Source organism: Castanea sativa, chromosome 9 (assembly GCF_040712315.1).
Source record: "Castanea sativa cultivar Marrone di Chiusa Pesio chromosome 9, ASM4071231v1".
Classification (NCBI taxonomy): Eukaryota; Viridiplantae; Streptophyta; class Magnoliopsida; order Fagales; family Fagaceae; genus Castanea; species Castanea sativa.
Window position 1 is genome coordinate 38,862,532 of NC_134021.1, and position 22,802 is coordinate 38,885,333.

The following is a 22,802-nucleotide window of genomic DNA, read 5'->3' on the forward strand; positions in this document are numbered from 1 at the left end:
TGAACGCATGCTTTCGTCCTAAAATTTTTCCCATCCTGTACTGTTTCCCAAATTTTGCCCTATTAAGATGATTCTACTGTTTCATTTTCAATTTTTTTTTCTCAAAAAAAAAAGTTTAATTTTTTTCTTACAAAAAAGCAAAAAAAGGTTAAAAGAATAATACTATCTCCCGTACAAAAGAAAAAAAAAACTGTTATTCTTATTCTCACCACTTATTCGTATCAAATTTCTAATACCTATTTGTATTTTTTATTTATTTGAATTCAAATACTTCAATTATATTTATAAAAAAAATGCAAAATGCAGAATACAAAATTACTTTAAAAAAAAAATACCACTACTTCAAGTAAAAACTACTTATTCTTATCCTGTAATCAAATGTCTAATTCTTATATGTATTTATGATCTATTTGAATTCAAATACTTCAATTATCTTTATCAAAAAAATAAAATACAAAATTACATCTTTTAAAATAGTAATATTATCTCACCTATAAAAGGAAAATAAAAATCCTTTAGTTTAATTTTTTTCCAACAAAAAAGGAAAAATTGTAATTTCGAATTTTAAAACGAAAATAAGAGCACCCCATTTTAGGAAATATGTTTCTATTCAGTTTTTAACCGTTATATCAACAAATATATATATATATAAGTTTTTTTTGCATTAACCACCTAAATTTTTGAAACATTAATTCATAGAGATAAACTCCGTGTTTAAAACAATATCACCACGATTGGAGATGATTAATTTTAAAAAATAAAACTCACACATCCACCACTCTCAATTCTCTCTATATCAAAAAAAGAAAAAGATAATCTCTGCATCATCCAATTGCATTCCCCAAATTTATTTCTAATATAACTCTAAATTGTAGTCTACCTGGGTATTTAATTATTGTTGCTTCATCATAATTTTGAAAATAAATACTAATGATTTTTTATTATTCTCAGTCTCTAACATTGTTTTTTTGTTGTTTTTTTTTTTTTTAATATACAAAATAGAATTCTACTATAGTCTAATCTAAGTGTATATGTGTGTAAAGCTCTCTTTTGGAGACTTGAACCCTGGCTCTTGCCCCCCACACCCCATAAACACTTATACTTGTGGAGTGACCATCGCACTAAGGGTATGCGGTGGTGTCTCTAATATTGTTGAATTTTCAGGTTTTGTGATGGTTTGAGACTTGACAACATTGGGGGAAATTGTGGAGTTAAGGATCACCTGTGTGTGTCTTTGCTGGTGTCGTGGGGTAAGTTTTATTAGTATAAAGAAATTGCTGGTAGCCAATTCCTTTTAATCAATTTCACATAATTTTTTAGATCTTCCATTGTCACGTACTCATTGGTTTTGGTTGTTTTAGTCTCATGTTGTCAATTTAAAAATGCTATATTTATTAAATGAACCTTATTGAAAAATTTATATGATTGAGCTATTTCCCTTCTAATGTCTTTTCTTGGATAGGCTACAACTATTAGATCTAGAGACTCAATAGGCTGGTGGAGATACTCGCCATGAATTTATATTACTCAATAGAGCTCACAAGCTTCCTTTGTGTTTGGTATTAAATTTGAAGCCTAATCTATTGCACTTAAAGTTCTAAAAATTAAGTTTCACTCATTTGCGTATAAATTAAGAGGCTTTTCTTTAAAGAAATAATATGTGATTAGTCCCCTTTGCAATAATTTGTTTCTAATTTTTAATATCTTTCATTTCTTTTTCTAATTGGATCATAAAACTCAACAAAAAAAAAAATCTTTACAATTTTGATTGGAGTTTATGCTATTTTGGGTTGTTGAGAATCATGGAAAAAGAAGCAAAATTTATAATATTTAGGAATAAATTGTTACATTATTTTTTACTAAGGTGATCCACTTTTTGACTTATTTGCAGGTTGATCAGATGAATTAAGAAGAAAGGCTTGGGTTTTCCTCAATGACATGACATCTTCTTCTTTTTATTTTTCTTGTTCTTTTTTAATTTTTATCCTTTGTTCCCCTTGATGGATTGTTGTTAGATATTTAGTATTGTCAAAAACAAGATAAAAAAATAAACATAAAAATGAAAAGCCTTCAATCATGCGCGAAGCTATAAATCTGTAATGAAACAATTAATAGGGTGAATGAAAGATTCAAAGCCGAATACTCCTGGAAATTTTGGTGATTGAAAAATGCATCAACCTTGAATTATAATAAATAAATAAAATTTGCACTCACAATAAAAATAGAAAAGTCTCTGAGCATACACAACACATGTGCGAAGATCAACACGTGTGCGAAGATGCCAGTACAAGACAAAATTTCTACTCGAACCTAATTTAAGTATATTTGTGTGTTAGACTGTGGTGGAGCCAAGATTTTAGTTTGGAGAGAAGATTAAAAACAAACTTGAAAGCAAAACTAATCCAAAAAATGTTAGTCGACATTAAAAATAAATAAATAAAAATTCTAATGCTATAATAGTGTATTTGTCAAATACACAAGAATACTCAAATCACATCTATCACATTCAAATAATCTAAATCTGTTTTTTTAATCCAATAATCTAAATCTAAGTATATAAAGTTCAAATATGTAATTTCTTTTCACAAAAAAATAAATTGAAAAAGACAAAGTCGAATTCTTCAATATTCATTGCCTTATTGCTTTTTATATAAAAATATATAAATTTCAACTTTCTTTAACTATTCTCTTTACTATTTAAAGTTTGGATTTATAGCCAAAACCCACAGTTTGAAATTATGTAAGAGTCTGATTGATTGAAAAAAAAAATTAGTGGAAGAATAAGTAGGTAATTGAGTTATAATACAATGAGAAATATGAGTACAATTTGACTTTACAAAATGTTATGATATAAGAAAACTGAATTTCTTTTTTTGAGAAAGAAAACTGAGTTTCAATTATTAATAAGACCCAAAGTGGCGTGAGTCTATTAATCCTTTATCCGCCAAAAAATGCCGTGAGTCCCTTATTTATCTTCTTTTTCTTTCTTTTTTTTGAAGAACTCATTGATCTATTTGTTTGTTTTTCTTCTCAATATATATATATATATATATATATATATATATGTTTTTTTTTTTTAGTTTTTAAAACATATCATCTTATCATATTTATCTTTTTCCTGGCTGAACAGGGACGGAACTAGGATTCGAACCTAGGGGGGGCAAAGCTTAAAACAATTTTTTTTTTATGGAAATAAAAACTAACATCTATTTCATATTCAACAAAATACTACATATAAAATAAGTGTTTCTTAAACATTTTAACATATTTATCAAAATAGAACTCAACGCTATTTCAGAGGAGATCTAAATATATATATATATATATATATATTTATTTATCTAAGGGCAAATCTTTTTTTTTTTTTTCAAATTACATATGTATACCAGTTTTTTTTTTTTTTTAATTGGGGGGCTATTAGGACCAAAATTTGGAAAACTCAATCAAATCTTAAAAAATTTTGAATGTTATGTGTATATAGAATGTTATGTGTATATATATTTAAGAATCTTTTTTTTTTTTTTTTGGGTCCGTCTCTGTTGCTGAATATATATCATAACAATCTTTTCTCTTTTTTTTTAATCAATGTATCATAGACAGGTATCTAAGTATCTATTAGAGTAGTAAAGAGTAACTAAACGGCAACTTAATTCGAATTAAAGGAGAATTTTTGGGGGAGGTCAGGGGGCAATTGCCTCCCTAGGCCCCCCTTGGCTCTGCCCTTGGTGTGAGGCTCTATCTATAGACTTCAATCTCGGCTCTTGCCTCTTCCACCACACAAGAATTTTATATTTATGAAGTGACCATCACGCTAATGGTGGATAGTTTAAAAAAGAGTAAAAGAAAACAATTGTATATATGAGAAATGTGAGGTAATTACACACCCTCTTTAGTAGTAAAGGGTAACTAACGGCAACTTAATTCCTATATTAAAGGAGAATTTTTGGGGAGGTCAGGGGGGCACTTGCCTCCCGACCCCCCCCCCCCCCCCGCGGCTCTACCCTTGGTGTGAGGCTCTATCTATAAACTTCAATCTCAGCTCTTGCCTCTTCCACCATACAAGAATTTTGTATTTGTGGAGTGACCATCACGCTAATGGTGTATAGTTTAAAAAAGAGTAAAAGAAAACAATTATGTATACGAGAAATGTGAGGTAATTACACACCCTCTTTAGTTTTGAAAATTAGCCTTGTCAAATTGTCAAAACTCAAAAGCCCATTATTCTCCTGGTCTAACAAAAACACATTATTTACTAGACTTTTCTTTTTTTTTTTTTTAAAAGCCATCCTCTTAACCTTTAGAGAAGGAGATAGTATCTCATACGACTGTTACATAAGATATTTTTTTTTGGAGAAGATAATTTTAGTGCCTACAGAATTGTCAAATGGGTCTCTTTGTGCAAATGAGAGTTAAATATTCATTCTTCTCAACACACAAAAAAAAAGTTAAATATTCACATTTCCTCCATTTCAAATTATTATCTTGGGCTACGGAAGAAAGAGGTGGTTTCAATCTCTCACCTGTTTGTCTTTGCTCTTTTAATGATAAGTATCATCCAAAAAATCACACACAGCTAAACTTTTGAACTTATATATCTAGTTGTAGACATGATTTGATCCATATGTAGGTTAAGAGACCTAGTGACATCCCCTTGACCTAGGTTTGGTAATAGCCTCAATAAAACATAAGTAATCAGTCGCATCTTAAAATCCCAATGATCAATAGTGACTTTATAAGTCATGAAATTTCCCGTGGACAATGCAATGCAGCAATGTATATATAAATGTATGAATTTGACCCGACTTGAACCCAACAGAAAATATCCAACTTTATGGGGTATGATAAAATGCAACTTCAATATCGTCCATGGAGGTCGTCCAGGACAAGACCAGGAAAGCGAAGGTGGTAATAACCTCATCCATGAGGACCATGGTCGTCCAAGACAAGACCAGGAAAGCGAAGGTGGTAAGAACCTCGTCCTGGTAAACCTCATCCATGAGGACCATGGTCATCCAAGAAAAGACCAGGAAAGCGAAGGTGGTAAGAACCTCGTCCTAGTAAACCTCGTCCATGAGGACCATGGTCATCCAGGACAAGACCAGGAAAGCGAAGGTGGTAAGAACCTCGTCCTAGTAAACCTCGTCCATGAGGACCATGGTCATCCAGGACAAAACCAGGAAAGAGAAGGTGGTAAGAACCTCGTCCTGGTAACTCTCATCCATGAGGACCATGGTCGTCCAGGAGAAGACCAGGAAAGCGAAGGTGGTAAGAACCTCGTCCTGGTAAACCTCGTCCATGAGGACCATGGTCGTCCAGGAGAAGACCAGGAAAGCGAAGGTGGTAAAAACCTCGTCCTGGTAAACCTCGTCCATGAGGACCATGGTCGTCCAGGACAAGACTAGGAAAACGAAGGTGGTAAGAACCTCGTCCTGGTAACCCTCATCTTGGTAAACCTCGTCCGTAGAGGAACGACCTTCCTTGGAAGAAAGGTACGCTCGACAAGAGGACCCCTAGACGAGTTCTGGACACTTAGGAAATTCTTGAATATGTACAACAACTCATTATCACATGCATAACTTCCAGTGACCGTTATATGAGAAAAATGTAACTCCTAAACAGTTGTGAAAGTTATTCCTGAACCCTCGCACCTCCTCAAATCTAGGAGAAGTTACAAGTCTAATAACTGCTCTTTAGACACTATATAAACACTCATTCAGACCAGACAAGGAGTACGTTTCTACTTCTCCCAAAAAGTTGGAACTCCAAAAATATAGAGAGAAAACTAACTTTGCCATCGGAGGGTTCTTGGCCGGCGACCCCGGTCAACTTTGATTTCTTTTCTTTCTTTTTCAGGCCATCGAGAGAGCAAGTAGTCCTTTCAAGTCCGAAGCATCCAGTCTACTGATTTTCTTCGCATCATCACAACTCAAACCCAAAATTTTGAATAGAAACAAAAATAGGTTGACCTATGCATGATCCAACCCTTTTTATGGGTCAGGCACAAGTCAACTCAACTAACTTGTGACCCAACTTTTTTTTTTTTACTTTTTAATTAAAAAAATCTATATAAACTAGCAAATCCCTCCAAATACAGAACCATTTAAAGGTAACATAATGTCACCCACACAAAGTTGTTGATAAGGTTGTAATAATGAGATTCTAGAAGGATTTGGTTACAGCAGCAGTAAAGAAATTGACATCGATTGGACAATCAGTGGACCCTAATGTGGTGCTTGATAGGCTAATGAATGATGGGAAGTCGGAGTGACGTACTAGTAAGTGAATGTAAATTCTATTTAACTTACTAGCTCTTGGTCTTGCTTATCAAAAAAAAAAAAATGCTAGGTCTTTTTTCTGCACCTATATTAACTATAGATAAAAACCTATATAGATCTTAACAAATATGAAATAAACTAATATATAAAGGTTTATTGTATTTAAACTTCACTCGCAATAAATAGTATGTTCATTGTATAAAGAAATAATGTGCCAAATGAACTTATAATTTATTTTTTATGAGAAATACTATGTCCACAGTATTTTCACAACAAATTTTAAGTGGTAGATTAATACTCACTGTTTTTTTTTAAAAAAACGAAAGTATCTAGACCTCTTTGAGTATCCCGCTATGCTCTCAGGTGTATTCAATTCTTCTGTCCCACATGCACCAAGTTATTACAGGGAGGATTCCCATGAGAGTGGCCCCAAGATACTGGCAAAGAGGTTTCCAATCCAAGATCTCATAGATATCATAAATCCTTAAGAACCACTTAGCCAACCCCTGGGGTTTGATTATTATTCATTATTAATAATGGACAAAATGTAACAATTTTCATCTTTTATTTTCTTGCTAGTATGTACTATGGACAAAAATTCATCTTTTTATTGACCCTTAAAAAGAAATCATGGAGCACCACTATTGGATTTTAAATCAAATAAAATTGAGAGGGCCTCTAAAGTCTAAACATGCATGTATGGAGCAAGGAAATCAATACCGTACCGGAGGCTGTACCGGTTTGGCCACCGGTACGATATATTTCAGATACCGGTCAATACCGGTGTACCGTTTCAGGTTTACCGCATTTTTATATATTTAATACACACACACACACACACAAAATCTCTATTTACACACACATACACACAAACTCTCTAACTTTTAGTCTCATAAATACCTTCCATTTCAACTATTGTGTACTGATTGATACAGCAACCTAAAGATGAACTGGAGATTATAATTGATGCAGGTAAAACAATTAAAAAAGAAGAAAATGGAACTCTTAATTCAAACACTAAATCCAAATTAAGTAAAAGAATTGGAGAGATCAACGGTTAGGTGAAATAATGAAATTATCTACAAAATACTTTCATTATTGATTATTTTAGAGACAAAAACTGCCACAATTACACAAAAAAAAAAAAAAAAACACACACACACACACATAGCATTTTGTGTTTCGGTCCGGTACGGCCAGAATTCGCCGGTACGGCCGGTATTTTTTTCGGTACAAAATAGAAGTGTATCGGTACAAGTGCACTGGCCGGTACGGTATTGACCACCCTGGTATGGAGGCTAGTAAAAAACTTAAAAATATTGTTGTTGATGCTCCAAATCAACATTACCAATATGTTTCCTCCCCTTTGTTTTAAAGTTTATTTTTTTATGTGTACCCTTTCCAGTTTCTCTATTTTATTATCAACTTGAACATACTATCACTTCTTCTTCTTCTTCTCCTCTCTCTCTCTCTCTCTCTCTCTCTCTCTCTCTCCCCGAAAAATTCCTTCATCTCTCATTTTCTCCTATCGTCACGTCATCTAATAAGCCTAATTCATCTAGTATGAGGTTCGGGCTTCTATGGCCATCTAGTGTGGTAATAAACTCTAGCTTTCGAGTCTGTCTTTGGGCCAAATTTTCCAATGACAGCCTGACCCACATAGTTTTTGGGCTTCCTCTGAGCTTTGAATTGATTGGTCCATGACCCAACATTTTATTGCTATTGATGTTGCATGGAATGTGTTGGATTTTTTTGATAAAAATATTAAAATTTATTGTTTTCAAGTGAATTTGTTAAATTAATTTTTATCCTTCAGTGGCTATATCAGTTTTTTGTTTTTTGTTTTTTTATCAAATTCAAATATGATAATAACAATATTTTCTTGTCAAATACATTTCCTTATAAATGTTTTTTTTTTTTATACAAAATAGAAATTCTACTCTAAGCTAATCTAAATGTATATGTGTGTGAAGTTTCCTCCTAAAAACTTGAACTCCAACCCTTCCTCCTCACACCCTACAAGTATTTATACTTGTAGAGTGAACATCGCATCAAGAGTATGCAGTGATCTTATAAATATATTTTTAAAGTGTACTAGACTTGTATTCGATTAATACTTAACGAATCATGATACAAAGCTTTCACTGGCTGGAGGATGGCAATCCTCTATCCAAATAGTTTCTTCAAACACATTTCGGGCAAAGCGAGCTAAAGAATGGGCTGCTGCATTGGCACCCCGCTTGATACAGTTGACAGATCCCATCTCAGACTGTGAACAAGACATTGGATATCCTCAAAAACATGACCCAATCTAGACTTATCCATACTATTGGAACTAATAGCTCTCATAACATTCGCATTATCTCCTTCAATCATCTGTTGGGTATATTTCAACAATTTATTTTTGTGATAAAACAAAAGGAACAAAACATAGATCTAAGAAAAAGCAATAACACAAATAGATGTACAAAGCAACAGTAACAAACAAATACTGAATATATATATATATATATATATAAAGATAAATCTGCAAATAATTAAAAACTCACAGACCAAATGCGTGAAGGATGAACAAATCAGATCAAGTCTTGTGTTTGACACAATCTCCTTAAAGCAGATTTCGCCCCTCACACAATCACTGTGGTGCTTTGAGACTCACGGACATCTGTCTCCCAGGATAAAATGATCTACAGCACGAAAACGAAGCACACAAGGTCGTGCTCTGCGAACTACTTAATGTCTCTTGCTTTTTCTTTGACACAAAATGAATGCACAAAAATTCTCACTAAAGAGTTTTTTCTGAAAAGTAGTTTTTATGAATGAGGGACAATGCAAAATTATATGTTACTAAATAGGTACTCTGTTTCAGTAATAATTGCTGTGTACAAACTAACTGACTCAAAAATTAAAATAATAAAAATATAAATATTTGGACAAGTAAGCCCAGACCACATATGCCAAAAGCCCAACCCAATGTCGAACCCATGAGCATATAAACTCATATATTATCTATTTCCTTTCCTATGTGGGACTCAAGAATTTTACCACTTTTAATAGCATCTTCAAGTGAACGTAGAAATATCAATTTCTTATTCACTCCATGCTATTTTTCCAACATCATCAACTCTAAAAAGCCAGCATCAATGGCAAACTCAATAGCTTTTCAGCATGCTAGTGCTTCGGCTTCATCACTATCCCATACTGGAGGTCCTTCAACAAACAAGATTGCCATGACTTCTCCCCTCTCATTCCGAATAATCGCACCGACTCCTGAACAACCCAAATCTGAGAAATTGGCCTCATCAAAATCAACTTATAGTGATCAACTGGAGGGGGCTGCCACTGAGTCACACTCTGCTGTCTACTCGATATTGATAGCTGATCTTGTGCTTGGTGGTAGTCTATTTGCTCGTTTGCACAGCTGCCCAGGATCTTTTGTTTTTCCTCCGTGTATCATAGCGTTCCTCTGATTCTAAATAACCCATGACAAGGTCAAAAACAATTCAAACTCCTCTTTGGACAGCTAGTTCAGTAAATCTGCACACAGTTGTAACACATCATCGTGGCCTTGGGTACATTTATGCAGTCTCACCAAACTACCAGACCAAACCTCTTGGGCCATCGGACACTCCCATAAGACATGAATTCCAGTCTCTAGAGCTGTCTTACATAATTCACAGTACGCATCCTCAAGTATTTTCCTTCGAGCCAGGTTTACCCTTGTTGGAAAAATATTTTGACAAGTCGTCCACCCAAAAACTTTAATCTTATTCAGAACCTTCAACCTCCACAGCTTCACCCACACTCTAGTGCCACTGCAACTTGCGGAACATTCAGCCCAATTTTCAGTCCTTATTATTTGTCTTGCCAAATGATACCCTGAATTTACCGAGTACCGACCATCCTTGGTGTGTAGCCATAGTATTGAGTCTAAAACATTTCTATGACTTAAAGGAATTTGACATATCGCTTTAATGTCATCCCTATGAAACTTCGACCAAACGAGCTCCCTATCCCAGCTCCTGGAAATCGAATCTATGAGGTCTGATACTCTCCATTCTTATTCCTGTTCTTCTGGGGGGTGAAGTACCTTGTTGGGATAGTTTGTGATCCATCTGTCCTGCATGACTCTAATTGAGGACCTGTCCCCAACTCTCCAACATCAACCTTGTTTTAAAATAGGCATAGTAGACATTAAACTCTTCCAGACAAACGATTTATTTGGAAAATCACTAGCATCCAAAAGATTACACCATGGAAAGTAACGATATTTGAAGCACTGATATAACAGATAGTTGTGGCTTTGCATCAATCTCCACCCTAGTTTTGCCAATATGGCCAAGTTGAAAGCCCTTAGGTCTCGAAAGCCCATCCCACCATCCTTTTTAACCTGAGATAGCATCCCCAACTCTTCCAATGTATCTTCCTCTCATTCTCCACTTGCCCCCACCAAAACCTTGCACACATCGCATTGAGTTCATCATACAGCTTTGCCGGTGTTTGGAACACCCCTATTGTGTAGATAAGAATAGATTGAGCCACTGCTTTAACTAGAACTTATTTACCCGCTCTAGAGAGTAATTTTCCTTTCCAACCTTGTCATTTTTTCCAGAATCTATCCTTAATAAAGCAAAAGTCTAGTATTTTGCACGGCCTATCAATGTAGGCAAGCCCAAGTAAGAGTCGAAGCACTCCACCTCCTTAACTCCTAAGGCAGCCTTTGTTCATTCCTTTTGTGTTTCAAGTGTGTTGCTACTAAACAAAACCAATGATTTCTCCATATTGATGCATTGGCCCGATGCTCGTGCATATGTTTGTAGGAGCTCATTAACTTCATTTGTTGGGGTTTATGCCCTAAAACCCAATTTATTGGCATGTATTTAATAATTAAATTGTTTAATTATATGAGACTATCTATAAATGAACTAAGACATTATCATAGTCCATGAGATGCATTGTATGTGATTTATGTGAAAAGTCACAGAAGATATAAATCACAAGTTCTTTGTAAACTCAGAAGTTTAGTTCGTAGTCGGTGATGAAATTGGGTGTTTCATCTGCGAAGACTATAACATATCAACTAAGATTATTTGTCTTGATCATGGAAGTGGAGACTTCTAGTTGGTATGTTGATATGTTTTAAGAGTTAAGACATATTAAACTGGACCGCTGTGAGATTTATTATTCTCTTAACGACTGTCAAATGAATAATAAATCTCACGACTTCTATTTACATCAACTCTAAATCCTGAGAGAATAATGGACATGATCATGAGATGTAGGTTGCTTTGATATATCAAGAGTGAGATCTATTAGTTACGGTCAAAACCTCAGTATGTTGGGCATCCGCATTTAGTGTTGATGGAACATATATTCTCAAGATGGAATTCATAGTCTCTTAATGGAGATACAAAATATTTCCTTGAGATAAGTTTAATGGATTTAGTTATTCAGAGTGTTGGGCCCAACCACTTTAGTAAGGAGTTACTAAAGTATATATTTATGAAATTGGATTTCATAAATATATGACGAATAACATAAAGGATTAAACCGGGTACTCAAGGATTAAGATGTAGTAATCTTCAAAGTGGCAGTCTATATTCATGACTTTGGATTACTACGAATATTTTAATGAAGGGGTTGTATGCATAATAAAGTCTTGGGATATAATTTATTAATAAGGCCTAGAGTGCAATTATATTTATATAGTGGTATTAAATATAATTAATGGTAACTTTGGACTTGTCAAGAGTTGACGGAAAAGCCCAAGGCCCATTGGAGCTAGTGTCTTATTGGTCCCTTTTGGTCCCACTCCAAGCCACACACTAAAGCCCAATTGGAAAGGCCCAATAGGCCAACCCAATTAGGTAATCAGTTAGTTATAAAGGGAGAAACATACAGAATTTTTATTAGAAGAGATTAGAAAAAGAAAAAGAAACGGTGTGTGAGAGAGTGTGAGACACACTTTCATTCTCCCTTTGAAAACTGATTGAGAGACCACACATCTTGGGCGTAAAGTGGAATTGGAGTGAAGATTAAAAGTGTTCACAAGTGCTTCTAATCTTTTTTTTTAATTTCTCCACACCAAGGTACGCTATCTTGTTCTTAAATTCTAAAATTTACATAGTGCATGTTATCGATCATGAATGAAATAGATTCTTGTTTGTTGCTTCCGCTATGTGTTTTGTATGAGATACAAAACCAGTTTTCTCCTGCATCATTAACTTTCTTTTGGGTAGCTTGGCAAAAAAGCAAAGAATCATCCGCAAATAGCAGGTGGGAGATTCTTGGTGCTTGCTTGCAAATGGATACCCCGTGTATGCGCCCCTCCACTTCTACTTGAACTAGCAAAGAAGTAAAACCTTTTTCACATAGGAGAAACAAGTAAGGCAAAAGAGGGTCTCCTTGACGGAGACCTCTAGATGGAGTAATATGTCCAAAGGGTTTACCATTAATAAGAATTGAAAAGGTGGGAGTTGTCACACAGTCATCACCCAATTTATCCAATTTTCTTGGAAACCCAATTTTACCATAATACCCCTCAAGAATACCCATTCCACCTGGTCATAAGCTTTACCTATGTCTAATTTCAAAGCTAGTGATCTTGTTTTACCCTTCCTCTGCCCTCGCATAGTATGTAGAGTTTCACATGCCACCAACACATTATCAGTGATAAGACGACTCGGAACAAAAGCACTTTGAGTGGAAGAGATAATATGGGGAGAACCTGCTTTAATCTATTGTCCAACACCTTTGAAATGATTTCATAAAAAACATTGCATAAACTAATAGGTCGAAAATCAAACGTTTTTTCAAGGGCCTTTACTTTGGGAATTAGCACAATACTGGTATAATTTATTTCAAGCACCATATTATCAGAATTAAAAAAATCCAACACAACAGAGCCTACATTATCACCAACAATATGCGAAAAATTTTTGTAGAAAAGAGCATTCATACCATCGGGTCTAGGAGCCTTCATGGGTCCCATTTGGAACAAAGCTGCCTTTATCTCATCTGCAATAACCTCGTTGGACAATGTTTGCCACATATCATATGTTACCTTGTGAAGGACTGCATTTAGGCACTCTTCAATCTGGTCACAGACCCTTGCACTGAAAATATTCCCAAAGTAGTTGGTCGCCACATAAGCTATGTCCTCCTATTCCTCTAGCCAATTATTTTCTGAGTCTTTAATTCCTTGTATAAAATTTCTCTGCTGCAAAGCTTTGGAGTGGAAAAACTTAGTATTCTTGTCACCATGCTTCAACCAAGGAATCTAAGATTGTTGATACCAATAGATCTCTTCCTGTCTTAATAGATTATCCAGGTGCTTGCTAACTTCTAAGAATTCTGCTATGTTTTCCACTGTGCATTCAGCAAAGTTTAATGCCTCAACCTGATTCTGAAGTTGTTTTATCTCCTTGGAATCAAGATGCATTTTAGATGCCCCCCCAAGTCCGCAACTCAGCCCCACATGTCTCAATCTTCTGCTTCATGGTTGCTAGTGCAGAACTTCCATAAGAATTTTTCTCCCAGGCGTCCTTAATAACCACTTCACATTCATTCCAGAGTAGCTAAGATTTCTTAAACATAAATCCATAGTTCCTCCTATCCTGAAGCTTCTTGTCAGATCATGTTTGAAGGATGATTGGCAAGTGATCCGATGCATGAGATGAAAGGTGAGTCACAGTTGTCAACGAGAATTCATCTCTCCAATCTCCAGTCGCTACCGCTTGGTCCAACCTTTCTTTCATGTTGGCTTCACCAGGCCCTTTGTTATTCCATGTAAATGGATATCCTTGGTACCCCAGGTCTGCAAGGTTATTCAATTCCAATGCCTCTCTAAAGTCATCCATGATTCTAGATTGAGTTGGCTGACGACTTAATTTTTCTGATGAGCTAAGAATAGCGTTAAAGTCACTGATACATGACCAAGACCCTTCCACAAAGGATCGGAGATGGTTTAGTAATGCCCAGGATTTTGCTTGACTATTATACTCTGACCACCCATAGAAACATGTTAAAAACCATACAAAGCCATCTTCCTCGACTACCCTGACCAAAAAATGGTGCACCGTATAGTTGATTAGATCCATCTTCACATCCTTCTTCCAAATTAAAGCTAGCCCACCCCCTGTGTTTGGATGTTTCACTATAAGTCTGTTTGGATATGGTAAGTCACTACACCAATATTTAAATCCTTCTCTGTCCAATCTTGTCTCCATTAGGAAACACACTTAGGAGCTTGATCCCTCACAAGTTTGTGAAGGCTTCGAAATGTCCAAGGGTTCCCAAGCCCTTGGCAGTTCTAACTCAAAAGCCTCGTTGCTTCCGGCAAGGGTGGGTCTCCACTCTCGCCAATCTCTCAATAAAGGTTGTTTGTTGTTCATCAACCTTCTGTTGTTTGATGCGTCTTGCTGCTAGAACCTCATAATCATCTCCATCCAAATGTGGCATTGCCCTCTTTTTACCCAATTGGGCATGGGTTTTATCTTCCTTAGTTATTTTAGGCTCATCACCCATGCGAGGAAAACGAGTCCATTTTGGTTTGGGCCTAATGATAGGCCCATCAGTATAGTTATTCATCCCTAAAATAGAATCCACATGCTCTGAGCCCGCACTTAAATTCAAATTTGGATCTCCAATATCATCCCCTATGTAGTTTGTTACCATCCTTTCCATTATAACTTCCCTGTTATCGAGAATCACGGGACTATTTAGCTGAAGATCAAGGGGAATCCCTGGATTATCGTTGTTTCCTTTTCCACGTATTATCTCCTCTCTAAGGTTTCTCAAAATGTTTTCCAGCTAGCTTGAGATTAATTTTAAATATTTGAATCATTGTAAGTATTTTAAGGGCTGAATCATTTTAAGCATTTGAATCATTGTAAGTATTTGTTTATCATTGTCTTTGCTCTCATCCATGTTCTCTCCTAAAAAAGATTGAACACCTAAGCTAATAATAATGCTTATCCAAACCACTATAATATAAGGCAAAAATTATTAAATAAACCAAGTGACATGGACTCAACGAATTTTCACATTGTTTCTTGGGGTTTTGAATTCACACCCAAGATTGATTCAATTACAGTTTATTCAAAGAGGGGGGAGAAGAATTTATCAATTGATAGCTACGTCTATTTAACATATATTACCCAATAGTTGACTATAAGGAAAAGCTAATCAACTTGATATTGGGAGTGTTCATTAAATTTGGAAATTTGAATGGATATGGTTGATTTATATTTTTTGATTAATTTTTGGACTTAATACTTGTAAGCATTTTATATTTGTGATTCTGATAATTGTATTGGGTAAATTGTTGTGTTAGAGCAAGTGGGTGGCTTGCATGGTGTTATAAGGTCGTTGCAATTGAGATTGGGAGTGTTTATTAAATTTGAAAATTTGGGTGGATATAGTTGTTGAGTTATGTTTGTTGAACCAAAATTATTTGTGATTATAGTTTTTTTTTAAAATATATTATGATTTCCACTGTCAATATTTGTGTCGAATTTGTTTGTTTGATTGTTGGATGTTCTCTTAACTGTGATAAATTAATCTTGTATTGTTCATTGGCTAAATGACTTGAATTCATTCTGTTGAAATGGCCTAAATTCTAATGTCAGTGGATTGACATTACAAGCAAGCATTAAATGCTCTTCATGAATTGTCAAAGAAAGAGGCAAGGAACAACACCGACTCATTAATGTGCTGGAACTATTGTGCTGGAATTATTGACTCATTAAAGAGACAAGCAAGCATTTAATGTGCTAGAACTATTGACTCATTATATACATACATTCATACATACATACATACATATATATATATATATATATATATATATATATATATATTGTTACTAAATTTTCATGCACCATAACTCATTAAAATTTTCTACAATAGCATTCTCATATGAAAATTTTGGATGATTTGGAGTACCTTTTTTAGTTGAGACATTTAGGCATAATGGGTAAGTTTCCTTATGTGTACCAAATGAAAAGGTTTGGATACAATTAAACTTCAAATATTTTCTGCAAAGTGGTCCTTAATTGTTTGGCTACAATTGTTTGGCAACCAGTATGTGCTACTCGTGGTGCTAGCCAGTACTCATTCATTTGGAATCTCCCTGAAAATCACAAGATTGAATTGCCATTAACTAGTTCAAATCAGCCAATTCAGAAGGTAGGGAGACACTTCTCAGGTTGGTTGGGTACAATTGCACGAAAACCCCATTTGTGCCCAATTAAGTATAAGAATTGGACAATAATGCCAAATGAATTGAAGGAAGAAATATGGGATATTTTTCAGGTATTCAGGAAGTTATAGACTATATGTGTATTATTCTATCTTGTACTGAGTTTTACACAAGTGTTTAGCTTGATATGGATTTTGTTAACTAAGCTATTGCATGTAATCAAAATGGATTTTGCCTGAAAAACCTGCTAGGTTGGAGGCAATGAAGAATAACACATTGTCCTCAATTGTGACATATTGGAGGAACTACAAGTCAACTTTGAAGAAGAAGTATTTCCTAGGAAGAGGAAATAGAGCACAAGCACCGGCAAATGTAATTCAGGAAGATTATGAAGCCATTGTTCAGCATTGGAGTTTACCAAAAACGAACGTATTATTTTATATTGATATGCTTTAATTGTTCTACATCATCATCAGAACAAGAACATTCATATGGATATCCTTATTCTACATTGAATATCTACCATGAAAAATATATTCAAATAATACTTTGTTTAAATATGTAATTTTTTTTAACATAGGATCTTGCTTTAAAAAACAAGAACAGTCGTTCCAAGCAAACACATGTACATATTGGTGGTTCAAAAAACTTTGTTTCGTACGCAGAAGAAATGGTAATGACTCAATAATTATCTTCTAAATGACTTATTAGATTGTTCTTAAGTTTGTATGAAACCATTATTCCTAAGAGTTTAACATCTAAAGTTTCTGCATTTTAGACAAAATATTAGATCTTGAACTTAAAAAAAATAACAATAATAAAAAGTGATGGTTTTCTCTACAAATTACTCATAATTGTTTTAAGAAAAAATTACTAACTGTTTGAAACTTAAGTATTGAATTTTATAAACTAGTATATAGCAAATGAAAATTAAAACAGGTGTGTTGGCAATAAGTGTAAACTTGAAAACCAATATAAATATAGCAATGTATAATAAACATTGCCAATAATTAGTACGTGTATGTTAGAAAGACAGCCACATGTGTGTTGTAAAGTTGTTAGAAAAATGAAAGATACTAAAAGTCTGCGTTTGGCACTAACTTAAAAAGATTTTTTTTTTTTTTATACTATTTAGCTTATTTTTATTATAATTTATAACTTCTATTGTACTTTTTAGTATTATTCATGGGTCTTACTGTACTATTTCAACTATCTGTTAGCTTTATCTACCTTACTTTCATTAAAAAAAAAAATCAATTTAGCCAACTAAGTTGTTTCCAAACAAACACAAGACACGGAATCTATAAAGTTGTGATTTACAACTATGTTTTATGTTGGCTTTATTCCATGACAAAAAGTGTTGTATTTGCTTTAATTTGTTCCTTTTTTTTGTGGAATTTTATTTTATTGGGTTTTGTAGGGACACGATATTCAGACCAAGCCCAAAATGTAAGGGATCTTGACCCAGTGAACCTAGAACAATAAATTTGTAGAGAGTGGATCAAATAGCTAGGTTTTAGTGCATGGATAACAGTTAATATGGTTGTGGATGATGAACCAACAAGAATTGAACCCAGTTTGTGCGAGAAAGTTTGTCCTCGGCACAGTCCGAGGAGCTCTGTTCTAGTATATATTGGATGACAATGGTTACAGGAGTTGTTGAGATTACTATAGTGTTTTCTCTTCTCCTTTTTTCATCCCCCCCTTTCTCTGGGATCTCTGCCCTTATTTATATTACATCTCTCCCTTCATCCTTACCCTACACGTAGACTACATGTGGATAGTTGATCTTGTCCCATCAGCCCCCTCTAAAAGTCTTCTGGGGTGGCTGTAAGGCTGCCATAATACTGTTCAGAGGTCACTTCCTCATTAATGCGGTGGTAGCAGCTTTCCCTTAGATATTTTTGAGTCCTTATCCCTCTTGTACGTTCATGATGCTCGTTGCTATCGTTAGAACTTCCTGAAAGGTCATCCTTGATCATTAAGATCTACACCGGATTTGCGTTTAGCTTTATCCGAGGAGATAGTACTCCTCGGACTCTGACCACCCATGCTTTTCAGCCAAAACCACATGCTCTCGGTTAAATCCCAAAATCCATGACCCCACAATAGCCCCTCAAAACTCCGGTTTTCTCCTCGCGTCCAAGGAGAAAAGTGGAGTTTTGAATTCTTAAAAGTTGATTCTGCTTTGATCCTTTGATTTACACCTGTGGGAGTGTCGTTTCACGTGCCCCATATTTATACTGTGAATTGCTCCTTTCAGAGCTATCAATTTGAGGATTTGGTTATAATCTTGGGCCTGTCTTGACACGTAGTGAGAAACAAATAGATGTTGTGGAATGATAATTCCCCAAAGTATGTGGTCCGAGGACCGAGGCATGATCAAGTTTATAGTTTAAATACCTTGAAGAGAGATGTCATGAAGTGTTAATTTTCTCACATCATCTCGTCCGAGGACCGAGGCATGATTGAGTTATAGTTTAAACACTTTGAAGAGAGATGTCATGAAGTGTTAACTTTCTCACATCATCTGGTCCGAGGACCGAAGAATGATTGAGTTATATTTTAAACACTTTGAAGAGAGATGTCATGGAGTGTTAACTTTCTCACATCATCTGGTCCGAGGACCGAAGCATGATTGAGTTATAGTTTAAACACTTTGAAGAGAGATGCCATTGAGTGTTAACTTTCTCACATCATCTGGTCTAAGGACCGAAGCATAATTGAGTTATAGTTTAAACACTTTGAAGAGAGATGCCATTATGTGTTAATTTCCCCAAAGCAGGAGGTCTGAGGACCCGGCATAGCTAAGACTCTTTTTAACACTTAGCAGGAGGTTTGTGGGACCTGATGTAGCTAAGGCTCTTCTTAGCAGGAGATCCGAGGACCCGGCATAGCTGAGGTTCTTCTTAACCACTTCAATAGATGTCAGTGTATGTTAATTTCCCCAAAGCAGGAGGCCCGAGGACCCGGCATAGCTGAGGTTCTGTTTAACCACTTCAATAGATGCTAGTGTGTGTTAATTTCGCCAAAGCAGGAGGTCCGAGGACCCGGCATAGCTGAGGTTCTATTTAACCACTTCAATAGATACCAGTGTGTGTTAATTTCCCCAAAACAGGAGGTCCGAGGACCCGACATAGCTGAGGTTTTGTTTAACCACTTCAATAGATGCCAGTGTGTGTTAATTTCCCCAAAGCAGGAGGTCCAAGGACCCGGCATAGCTGAGGTTCTGTTTAACCACTTCTAAAGATGTCAGTGTGTGTTAATTTCCCCAAAGCAGAAGGTCCGAGGACCCGGCATAGCTGAGGTTCTGTTTAACCACTTCAATAGATGCCAGTGTGTGTTAATTTCTCCAAAGCAGGAGGTTCGAGGACCCGGCATAGCTGATGTTCTGTTTAACCACTTCTAAAGATGTCAGTGTGTGTTAATTTTCCCAAAGCAGGAGGTCCGAGGACCCGGCATAGCTAAGGTTCTGTTTAACCACTTCAATAGATGCCAATGTGTGTTAATTTCCCCAAAGCAAGAGGTCCGAGGACCCGGCATAGCTGAGGTTCTGTTTAACCACTTCAATAGATGCCAGTGTGTGTTAATTTCCCCAAAGCAGGAGGTCTGAGGACCCGACATAGCTGAGGTTCTGTTTAACCACTTCAATAGATTAGAAGATATCAATATATACCTTCAAGAACTAGCCCCGCCGCAAAGCCCCTTTGAATTGCTCATATGTTGCTGCCATTTCCTCTAATGGAGGTTCAGCGAACTCGGCCACCAAATTCGCGAGGACCTGGCCCTTGACAGAGGTACAAGGCATGTACTTGATGTCAGAAGCCCCCAGAACTGTGCCCTATTCAGCAATCCTCCCCGTATAATCCGCACTTTATAGTATAGACCTGAGCGGAAGCTAAGTTAGGACAACAACTGTATGCCTCATGTAGTGACTTGCTCACATAGTAAACTGGCTACCATAATGGTTTTCCCCAGGGACTCTTACATATGGGGGCCTAATCCTATCATATCTAACCGTTGCACTCACTATCCCACAAGCTCTCCCCATAGACGGCGCCAATTGTAGGGACACGATTTTCAGACCAAGCCCAAAATGTAAGGGATCTTGACCTAGTGAACCTAGAACAATAAATTTGTAGAGAGTAGGTCAAAGAGTTAGGCTTTAGTGCATGGATAACAGTTAATATGGTTGTGGATGATGAGCCAACAAGAATTGAACCCGATTTGTGCAAGAAAGTTTGTCCTCGGCACAGTCCGAGGAGCTCTGTTCTAGTATATATTGGATGACAATGGTTACAAGAGTTGTTGAGATTGCTATAGTGCTTTCTCTTCTCCTTTTTTCATCCCCCCCTTTCTCTGGGATCTCTACCCTTATTTATATTACATCTCTCCCTTCATCCTTACCCTACACGTGGACTACATGTGGACAGTTGATCTTGTCCCATCAGCCCCCTCTAAAAGTCTTCTAGGGTGGCTGTAAAGCTGCCATAATACTGTTCAGAGGTCACTTCCTCATTAATGCGGTGGTAGCAGCTTTCCCTTAGATATTTTTGAGTCCTTATCCCTCTTGTACGTTCATGATGCTCGTTGCTATCATTAGAACTTCCTGAAAGGTCATCCTTGATCATTAGGATCTATACCGGATTTGCGTTTAGCTTTATCCGAGAAGATAGTACTCTTTGGACTCGGACCACCCATGCTTCTCGGCCAAAACCACATGCTCTCGATCAAATCCCAAAATCCATGACCCCACAAGTTTAGTATTACATTAATGAAGAATCAAGCATATAATGAAGAATTAGTGGATTTCGCGAGTGTCTCGCTAGAAACTTACCCGCGAAATAGCCACATGAGAAGCACATGCTGGAAGCTGAAGAGTCGTACCAGGCTATCGTTTTTACGAGTGTTTCGCGGATAAGGCCTTCTCACGAAATACTCGCGAAACATTCTGCCTAGAAGATTTTTAAGTGTGACTTTCTTACCCTTCACTCATACTATATATACCCTCATTACCCATAAAAGTAAAAAAGGTCATTCAGAAAGAAAAACCCTAGATAGGTTTTCAACAATACACAAACCCATCTTTTAGAGAGAGAGCTACTAATCCTTAGTGAGAAATCATTCTAGCCTCTTCCCATTCCCTCTCCCATTGTCATACCTTGAGAGGAGATTTGTACCCAAACACAACCCACACTTTTTCAGAGTGTAGAGAGTGTTTTGGAGCTTGGGAAGTTTTGGAGCTTGGGAAGCTTTGGGGATTTGCAAAAAGAAGCCGACATGACTTGTCGGATGCAATCGAGCGTACTGCGAGATTCGGAAAGCTAGACAAAACATGGTTCCAAAAAGCCTTGTTGGAGTAGGAGCTTGAAGGGCTTAGGTGCATTGGGTAGATTAGGCTTGGAGGATCTCTTGCTATTCGTGTATCCAAACTTATTGTCTAGTGGATTGATTTACCGCTTGGAGGGCAACAGAAAGAATTTTCATCGAGTTCTTCAATTTCCTCTTCAATAACACATTTTGGTGTTATCTTGTGATTGCATCTCTTTTCTCTTACCCTTCTGCTTTACTTTTATCGTTTGTTATTCATGTTTATGCACTAGAGTAGTTATCGGTTTATTGCGCTTCATTTACTCTTGTTCTGTACTTAGATAAGTTAGAGTAAAAGCAATCTAGCCATACTTTTTAATTGGGGGTCTAAACAAGCTCTTGTGTATTCATACAAATTCGAGCTTTCAAAATCCATTGTAAATAAGTAATAAATTTACTCTTTGGTTGGTTCAATTCTAAGTAAATTGCAATTTCGTCTTTAGCAGTAATGGTAATAGATAAGCATAGAAAGACGATTAGCGGTGGAAGAGGCAAGTGCACAGCAGTGACAAAGCACACAGAGTAAAGTTGAAATTTTTTTTTTTTTTCTAAAGTTTAATCTCTTTGATTTGGAATGTGTTTATTGAGGATCGGGTTTTGTTAATATTTAGAGAGTCAAGGGCTGAGAAATGGGCTTTTTTTTTATGGGTTTTTTTTAGATCAGTTTAAAAATTTTGATAGGCTGATTATAAACTTTTAAGATAAATTTTACATTTTGAGTCTAAATTCTAATATTTAAGGGGGACCAGTAAGGAAAGTTCTATTTAATTTAGTAATTTATTTACCTATGCAAGCTACTATTAATGAAAAATTAAAAAATCCAAGAGGGCCATGGCCAAATGGCCCCTCCGTAGCTTCGCTAGCGAGTCTAGAAGATTGTTACTTTTATCCAAAAAGTAATTTGCATCCCCTTCTTTTTTTTTTTTTTTTTTTTAAATTTACTTCTTTTTTTTTTT

The 22,802-nt window shown here is 35.8% G+C and overlaps 1 protein-coding gene across 1 annotated transcript; it reads right to left on the reverse strand.

Annotated features, from left to right (window-relative positions):
• Window positions 1-13,909: 13,909 nt before the first annotated feature.
• On the reverse strand, window positions 13,910-14,503 carry LOC142609187 (uncharacterized). The gene has a single exon (XM_075780798.1). It carries the CDS (start codon window positions 14,501-14,503, stop codon window positions 13,910-13,912), a length of 594 nt encoding a protein of 197 aa, XP_075636913.1.
• Between the last annotated feature and the right edge of the window lie 8,299 nt (window positions 14,504-22,802).